Raw genomic sequence first — 9,094 nt, 5'->3', positions numbered from 1 at the left:
TAACGTTTTTCTGTGCTTGTATCAGAAACAGTACAGGAACCTCCTTCTGATGCAGGGGCATGCCTGGCCACACAGCTAAGTCAAGCTGCATGGATAGTGGCCTGGGCACACACAGCATGTTGCCTTCTGGAGGTCTCATCCCCCAGATTATGTTTTGCTTTGAGTTTCTCAAGTACGAAGAGTAGGAATTTTTCCTGCTGCATATGGTACAAGGTAGGGAGCTTGATCATGACTGGGGGATACAAGCAGAAATGCTGCCATGATTTCTGTATTGGCCTAATTTTCTTCCCCTTCAGAGCCTTTCATAACTTGTTCACTGTCCTTTTTAACCCAATAGTATGGTTTTTCAGATGAGATATTTATCAACTTTGACACAGTCTCCACCCAAGTGATGTGAAAAGTTTTGATCTGGCTATTCATCTTTCTTGAGTTGGCTACTTTCACTAGCTTACCTATCGCATGTTCTAGAAAGACCTATTCAAATCTCAGGAGCTCTTGGTAACTCCAGCATGACTGTCTGACATACGCCGAGTCCTTTAACTGTCTAGCCCCTGATGTGATCCAGATCCTCCAGGGAGGCATTAATTCCTGCATATGTCTAGGTAAAGAAAGTCAGTTAACATCTGCTTTCAAATGGGAAAGTCTTGCCATTGGACACACAACTTACTTGGACAATGTTGCCACAGGGATTAAAAATAGGTGGTAACTGGCTGAAGAATCGGAATTGTGGAAGAAAGAGTAGCATTACAATATGTGGGTGAAAGTTTATTAGCTGCAGAAACCTAAGAATGCTTGCAAATGACTACAAGCGGGTAAAATCTTCTGGGATAGAAGGAGTACCATTTGTTGAAAAATAGGATCCAAATAGGAAAAGAAGCTGTGACTTATCCAGGCTTCAAAGTTCTGCATGAACAAAGAGGGCTGGGAACAAATAGAAAAGAAGTTATTTGCCATGGGCTACAATGCCACAGGCATCAGAAGAGACAGGGAGACGCTTTATGCAAGCAAATTCAATCCATTTATTGCATTCCAAACATGTGTTTGTATACCTTTCATGAGAAGGCTACAAATTGTATTAAACTGTAATTGGTTACATGTACTTGCATTAGAAATTACATACTAATTGGCGGAGACATACATCATATTCTCTCAACGCTACATGCATTGTGTCTAAGCAATCTAAGTCAGCAGAGATAGGCGAAAACCACAGGCTCCAGAGTTACATTTGTTACACCATTCTCTAAGGTCATTCCAAGCTTCTATTTTATCTTAACTCCGTACTTCTGAGCTCATGCTCTCTCCCCTGTCTACGGCTTATGCTCAAGTATTGTATTTCAAGTTCCAATAGCTGTACCATTCAAACATTTCCCCCTTTCTGTTTTGGTTTTTTTTTTTTTTTTAAAGGCAGTGCTTCCTATCTCCCTGCAAGGCAGCTTTTGCAAAAAGATAGCAAGCACAGCACTTTAAACATTGCTAACAAAAGAGTTGTTCCCCATCTTTGCCTGTGAGTGGGAATTGTTGGAAGCTCACGAAAATACCTAGATTCATTAAGCGTGATCAAAACCTATGACCTATGCAAACACAACCATTATCTCAGCATTCCTTTCAAGTTGCCACATTGATTCCCTAGGCCCTAGTAGCCTTCTCTAGGGTGAATCTCTCTGTATGATGTAACCAGAGAATTTTCCATTTTTTTTCCTTCTCTCTCTTTTCTCAGAAGAATCACAGGCATTAAAATATCTAGCGAGCAGGGGTTGTTATCCATAAGAAAGCAGTTTAAAAAATTAAAAATATATAAGGGTTTCTTGCAGTCCCCCTTCCAGGGTGGCTGCCCCCGCTTCCCCTCATGCAATTTGGTCCCTTTAAAAATCAAAGGTGCTTCTTTTTGGAGCGGCTGTAAGGAAAAAATTAGGAGGAGGCGAGGCCAGCCCTCGACCTCCCTTGCAACCCAAAAGCATCCCACACAGAGTCCCCAGACCCCATCCCAAGCCAGTCTATACTCAGCACTCTGGGGTCTGCCAGGAAGGTCCCCAAGCTGTGCATCTCCTGGTCCCAGGAGATTCGCTGTCCCTGGACGGCGAGCTGAGAATTGAGGGGAATGATAAGGGTAGATTCGAGACTACTTCTTGTGTGACTGGAGGAAGGCGATGAGCAGAGGGCGCTTCACTGAAGGAATCCCTAGTCCTTGATCGCTTCCCCTTCCTCCCATCCTCTGCTTTCGCCCGGCTCTCCATATTTGTAACTTGAAAGAAAACTTTAAGCAGATGCTTTTTTGAGCTGCAGACGTTTAAAGAAGTTGGCAATTAATCATGTAAGGACTCTTATGGCATTCAGCTTATGCCTCTGCAGTGCTAACTCTCTGTTACTCTCCTCATCTTCTCTGTCAAGGCAAACTTATAAGTCTTTGGAGCCCTGGTTTCTGTCATCTCTCAGGGCTTTTCTCACCACATGGTAGGTGATTTTAAAATCAGACTTTTTGCACAGCAAAAATGATTTTTAAAGTTTCAGTGTCCATCTCTCACAGAGAGAAAGAATTCAGTGCTTTTTTTTTTTTTTAATTACTTTTTATATCTGTTTCTGTCTGTTCCTTCCTCGGATTTCAACATCAGATTTACAGCTTTCAGCAGATACAGCTTTCTGATGTTTATCACTGTCTTCCCACTTCATGACCAGTTTTAATTCATGGCCAGAAAGAGCTTTGCCACCAGATTCCCAAACCAAAGAGTGGCAATTGAGGGTGTTACTGGTGATGATCAGAGGGTGCAGGTTGTGGATACTCAACTATAGGCTGCTGGTAAAACCCCTGTATAAAACTCTGAATAAGCCAAGAAGAGACTGGATATGCAGTTGTCATTACCAAGCAATAGTGAAAGCTGGTGCCATGTATGCGCTGCCTTGCAGCAAGCTTAAAAATAGCTACAGGAAAGACACTAAACATTTAGAAGACTCTGTGGAAAGAGAAAGGATTCCTGTTGGCCCAAGGATTGCCCACCAAACACAAAGAGACTTTCCCCAACTCCTATAGGATCTACAAAACCCCTAAAGAAGTGGCAGTGATGCACCGCAGAAGCATATCAATATGAACAGACTGTAGTGAATGCAGGGAATCAATTAGTTCACGAAACTGCTAAGGAGGTGGATGGTACCTTGCATCGGTACCAGTAAAACAGGTAAAGTTACTGATTTTAAAGCCTAATTATGGTAAGGCAGGTCAACTCTTGGCATCGTATTTAAAGGTGATCACAAATGAAGAGTGTTGGTTAACTATTGCAAAGCAAATTAACCCAACATAATTAATAATTAAAATAGTGGAGAGAAAAAGAAACACACTGGGGTAGTGAAGCCATAGCTCATAGTCTTCAAAATGCAACAGTATGTGTAAGTATGACAGGAATAATAAAATATATGTCTGAAAAATAAGCCTGTGAATAAAAGAGACCATCCCTCAGGAATAACTAAGCAAAAGAATTCTGCTGGCGATTTCTGACCATTTGATGATGAGTTACCAAAACAAAATGGTCATAAACATTTGCTGCTGATGACTGACACCTATTTGGGATGGCCTGAAGCTTTTCCCTGTTGCACCAACAAAGCTAGGGTAGTGGCCAAAATTTACAAACTTTTTTTCTGGAAGCCAGCCCCAGTAAGACTTTTTTTTCAAATGTGGATAATCCCCATCCATGAACTGAAAAGACACATGTGAGCCACTGAATCTGTTCTCCCCAAGGTCTGCCTGCAGAAATGCAAGTGATTAACTTTCTCACATCCTCTGGGTTGTTGCTCCCACAAGGACAAGGACAGAGCATTGTCACAGTGTGCCCCCTCTTCAGGGTTTACACACATTTCAGTGTTGGCATCTCAAGCCTGAGAAACAATATCCATCCCAAAACTGCAACTTCATGCAGAAACAGAGGAAATGAAAAATGAAGATGAATTGAAAATTAGCAGCCAGAGCTTGTGATTTTACCACCAGTAGAAAAGTCTCTTAAGAAGATACTCAGAGGATGAGGACAATGTAAGTACGTCAGATAAACCAAAATAACCCTCCTGAACTTAATTATGCACTTCAAATAAAACGTCATAAACAGCTCTTGGCTCTCCACCAACTCCTTCATCCATGACAGCAGCTCTCAGAGGTGGCTTTACTTGCTAGATGCAACCACCATCATCAGCTTGCTTCCTCTTTTTGTTCCCCTTCCTATTTCATCAGTGATCTAAAACAGGTCTTTGATCATTACATAGTTCAGCAAAGCAAATTGTACTTGATTTACTTTTTTCCTTCCTTACAACCTGAACAACTCTATAGCCTGTAACTTCCATTTAATGTTGGTAACAGACTCCACGAAAACCCCCACAATACAGCAGAGGTTCTCTCTCTTTTTTTTTTCCCAGTGATGATCCCTTGTAATTTTTAGTATTAAAGGAAAGTTATTTCAATGTGCTTTGAGTTGGACAAAGGGAATAATGAGCCATTTGCAGAAAATAGTGACTCCACTCCACGACAAAAGAGCTTAATCAATGAGTCAGTACAGTCCTTTGTTCTGACAGAACAACCTGTTACCCTCTTGAAATAAGCTACAAAGTGCACGTGTAAAGGCTCTACTGTACTTTTTGGGCTCATCTTCTGCCCACGGGCAAAATCTCAAGGATGAGTCTCCATAAGGGCTTCTGGCACACTTAAAATTCATACTTTCGTGCAATCACTTCAAAATGTCACTGTTTGATCCCTCCATGTGTCACCATGGCTTGGGCTGTCTCAGCCTAATCTATGAACAACAGGAAAACAATGAAGGAAAGACACAGGAAAGATGGCAGGTGGTCTGCACAAATGAACAAGCTAATCCTATAACGAAATCAGACATGAAAAGGAAATTTGTAACTAGTGGAAACTAGAGGAAAAGACCTAGTAATATCAAGCTACTTTTTGATCTTGAAAGGACAAGGTTAGAAAAGTCAAGGCAGAAGTCGGGGCCACCACATCTCAGGTCCTTCGGCGATGTCCGGGCCGACTGTAAGGGTTTGATCTCCCTCGTCGCCTGCAGGAACGGTCTGGGCCCCGCACGGGCCCGGCAGAGCGGCAGCAGCTGCCGCTGTCTGCTGCTGGGGAGCTGGAGGCAGCCGGTGCTGGCATCTGACTGGCGGCGTGGAGGCTGCTGGCCTCGGGTGCCAGCAAGCTGTGGGGCACCGCCGGCGCTGCCTCGCTCGGGATGCTGCTCGCTGTCGCGGGGGCTGAGGTGCGGCTCCTCTGGCGGCGTCTCCTGGGCCAGCTGTAGGGGTCGTACTCAGCTCGGCGCTGCAAGCGGGATCCGACTCGCACCCACACGGGCCCAGGGGCATCGAAGCGGCTGCTGCTCTCAAGTCCTAGGGAGCCCCGGGATGGCCCCGATCCTGCCTGGCTGACACTGCTGAAGTCAGCCATCTCAGAGCTGGCACTGGAAGCTGCAAAGAGAAGCAGAAGGATGAAAGGGCATGGCCTCCAGGCCTGCAACGGGACAGGCCAGAGCAGTACCCCAGCCCTCCTAGAGCAGATGGGCTCTGGCAAGCCACCTTGGGCACTCAGTGCCAGGACAGCAGCTCAGGGTCACCTGAGTGCCGTGTTTCTTACCAGTGCTGGGGTCTGCACAGTCTGGGCACTCCCATCTGTTTGTGCTGTCTGTCAAGTTGGAGCAGCTCCTGTGGGTTCCTTCAGCAGCACAGGAGCTGCACAGAAGCATCTGCCAGGGCCTAGGGAAGCAAAGGAGTTGCAGGCTGTGAGGAGACACTGACAGCAGCAGAGCACTAGGAGCCCTCCCCAGCTTGTGCTTTGAGGTCTTGGCTGGACAAAGACCGGGTGCAGAGCTTTGGGAGCTTACCCTTCCTCCTCTTCATACTCCCTGCCTGCTGGGCACAGGCACTCTATGACATCACACCGGCTGTGCCTTGCCATGAGGTCTTGGAATGCCTCAACAGTCTCCCAGGATGGTGGTCTGATGGAGAAAGGAAAGTTAGTGAGCCCTTGCTGCTCCAGAGTGAGGCAGGTGCAGGGTGTCCCTGCCCCCACCTGCCCTTTTTTCCACTCTCCCATGTTGCTGAAGCCCAGGCTCATGAGATAGTGGAGGGCCAGGAGTGCAGGGACAGCCTCTGGCCTGGCAAGCACTGGCACCCTCCTGTCTTCTGGGCTGTGATGAAATGCAACCAACCTCTTGGGGATGCGGATGCCCATGCAGAGCATTTCCTGCTGGAACAGCTCTTTGTCTCTGCACAGCATGCACTTGAAAGCTGAAATGCCAGCATGAAGAGCCTGTTCCTGCAAGAGAAACAGGAGAAGCATGAGGGACACCCTGGAGGTGTTGAACACTTGCAATGCCCCTGGGCTGAGGGAACAGCTCCTACCTGGACGCAGTGCCTGTGAAACCAGGAATGCTGGCACACTGGACACACCATGGTTGTGTAGGTCTTGGTGTCATCCACCAGCTCCGTGCAGAGCAGGCACTCAGTCTCAGGCTCTGGGTTGATGTCCACTGCCTGCTGAGGGCGGTGGAGTGAGCAGAAGGCCCTGTGGGGAAGAGCAAAGAGATGGGAGAGGTCTGTGGTGCTGAGCCCTTCCTTGCTGGTGAGGATGGCAGGGGAGGTGTGAAGGAGCTGGAGAGCTCACCCAGCTCTGGCTGTGCCTGTGCCTGGCCACAGGCCAGATCCACAGCAGATTCATTTCTCGTTTGCCTATAGCTGTCAGGAAGGGGACTGAAGGTGAGGAGCATCCCTGGGGAGGGTCATCTGCCCTTACCTGTAGTAGTCGAAGTATTGAGTGATGCATTCCCCGCGCAGGGCACAGGGCAGGTGGAAGCTCCGCTCACAGCTCCGCTCCCAGCAGTCGATGGCAGCTCCACTGCTGCCGCAGACACAGCATTGCTAGAAAAAGCACAGTAGCCTCCGTCAGCATCTGATCAGCGCCTCCGCAGCCAGCCTCACACCCCTTGGCAGGGTGCAGGATGTGCCAGCTGCCGTGGACACCCCACAGCTCTGGCTGGCAGATGAGTCTCCACTGCTGTGGAGCTGCTGGGAGCAAGACCTCTGTCCCAGAGCTGGATGGAAGGGCTGGGCTTTCTTTCTTGGGGTCTCCACTAAACTCCTGCAGACCTCTCCTGGCACAAATCTCCTTGTGCTTGCCAGGTCCTCACCTTCTCTGCTGCCTCCTCGATTCCTCTTTGAATAGCAGAAGAGGAATAGATCACCCAATCCGACATCGCAATGATGGGATAAATGTCACTTGCAAAGTACTGTAGGAGGGAGGGAGAAAAGAAGAGCTGCTGAGGAGAGTTTGGCAGGGCCAGGATGTGGGAAAGCAGGAGGGAGCTGCTGAGGTACTCACCAGGCAGAATTCATGGACACAGATCCCCTCTTGCTCTAATATGGGCCCATAGATCTCGGGGTCCAAATGTGCCCGGTGGCACAGCTGGCAGGCTGCAGGAGACAGAGCAAATTGCAGTGGGATAAGCACCTCTGTGGGGCAGGGCAGGACTCCCAAGTGGCTGTCCCCAGTTGGCCCTCTGCCAGACTGTCGGAGGGAAGCTTTGCTCTCACCTCGCTCCACTGAGTTGGTGGCCATCTCACTCCTGGAATTTGTCACCGCTGAGCCTCTGGAGTGTCCCTCTCACTACAGTGCTGGGGGTTCTCCAAATGCTCTGCTGCTGACTCTGAGAGAGAAGCAGCAGAGGGGTGAGAAAGCAGCAGGACACAGGTGGGCCTGCAGCACAGGCCTCAAGCTCTGAGGTGTGGGGCCCACTCCTCCCTCAGCCTTCCCATGCCAGCCCCTGTCCCTCCCCTGCCCATCGCCTTACCTCTCCAGGTCCAACTGACCAACGTCCTGAGCCCAACGCTTCCTTTTATAGACCAGGGCCAGTTGCACAGGTCACCATGGCCATTGTGACATCATCACTGTTGCCCAGCATGCAGCGCAGCCCTAGGCACCCAGACCCTCACCCACCAGCCCTGAGGTGGTCCAGGAGCCACCTGCTTGCTGCAGCTGTGGCTGCTGGTCCTGACTTCCAGAAGCACAAGAGAAAGGACCAATTGCACCTGCTGGGCTGAGGTACCAGGGAAAAGTGGAAATGGCCCAGCCCTGTCTGGCTGGCACTGCTGGGGTCAGCCATCTCAGAGCTGGCACTGGAAACTGCAAAGAGAAGCAGAAGGATGAAAGGGCATGGCCTCCATGCCTGCAACTGGACAGGTCAGAGCAGTGCCCCAGCCGTCCGGGGGCAGATGGACTCTGACAAGTCACCCAGGGCACTCAGTGCCAGGACAGCAGCTCAGGGGCACCTGAGTTTTGTCATTTCTTTATGGGCTCCAGAGCTAAGTGGCCATGAGAACTCCATGTTCAGAGTTACCCTATCAATTCCCTCCTCATCTGCATCAAATTGGTCCATTTTGTAGCTATCTCACACCACCTTTCCTAAGATGCTGAGGGATCTTCTTCAGGTCTCTGCATGACTTGGTGCAATTTAGACCCATTCTGGGATTTGGGTGCCCAGTACTGGATCACTTTTCCAATCAGTTGAGAGAGTTTAATCATCATTATTGCTTGAAACTTGTTCCTCACATTCAATCTCAGTCGGTTGTCGTGATTGGTTTGGGTGCTACCTGCCCCCCCACACTTCAGAAGTACCCAGCTAGACTGAGCCATCTCTGGGAATATAAATGAAGCTATGTATTTACAGCTAGCACAATATACAAGCAGATATTTTCAGTATATACAGCTATATACAGAAATATACAAGGTAAAAGCAATACAGAAACACAACTCCCCTCCCAGAAACCTGAGTCCCCAGGAGGGGCTCCCAACCACCCCTGCACCTTCCCCATGTCCCTCTCAACCTTACCTCAGTCTTAAGGAAGAATAGAGGTTCAGCCCAGAGGTTAAGAAGCAAAGGTGAGTGGAAGGTGAGGTTAGGGAGATGCAGCTCAGTCAAAGCCCAGCCGGAGAGTGAAGAAAAAATGGCGAGAGTGTTATCTAATGTTTACTTTCTTCTTCAGCAAGACTCTGAGGGAAGCAGACATCACCATTGTTTTCCTTTCACGGCCTATAATATACTTTTTCTCACCAAAGTGCCTAACAATG

General features: G+C 48.5%; 1 protein-coding gene across 1 annotated transcript; it reads right to left on the bottom strand.

Moving 5' to 3' along the window:
* Positions 1-4,981: 4,981 nt before the first annotated feature.
* Positions 4,982-7,585, bottom strand: LOC135175619 (G2/M phase-specific E3 ubiquitin-protein ligase-like). Its single transcript, XM_064143952.1, has 8 exons — positions 7,349-7,585; positions 7,158-7,256; positions 6,764-6,888; positions 6,373-6,535; positions 6,180-6,286; positions 5,853-5,966; positions 5,606-5,724; positions 4,982-5,439 (listed from the first exon to the last, which is right to left on the bottom strand). The coding sequence occupies exons 1-8, from the start codon at positions 7,583-7,585 to the stop codon at positions 4,982-4,984; spliced, it is 1,422 nt and encodes a 473-aa protein (XP_064000022.1).
* Positions 7,586-9,094: the final 1,509 nt, after the last annotated feature.

Source organism: Pogoniulus pusillus, chromosome 5 (genome assembly GCF_015220805.1).
Source record: "Pogoniulus pusillus isolate bPogPus1 chromosome 5, bPogPus1.pri, whole genome shotgun sequence".
NCBI lineage: Eukaryota > Metazoa > Chordata > Aves > Piciformes > Lybiidae > Pogoniulus > Pogoniulus pusillus.
Note: the sequence above shows the minus strand (reverse complement) of the source record. Positions and strands in the feature narration are given on the sequence as shown.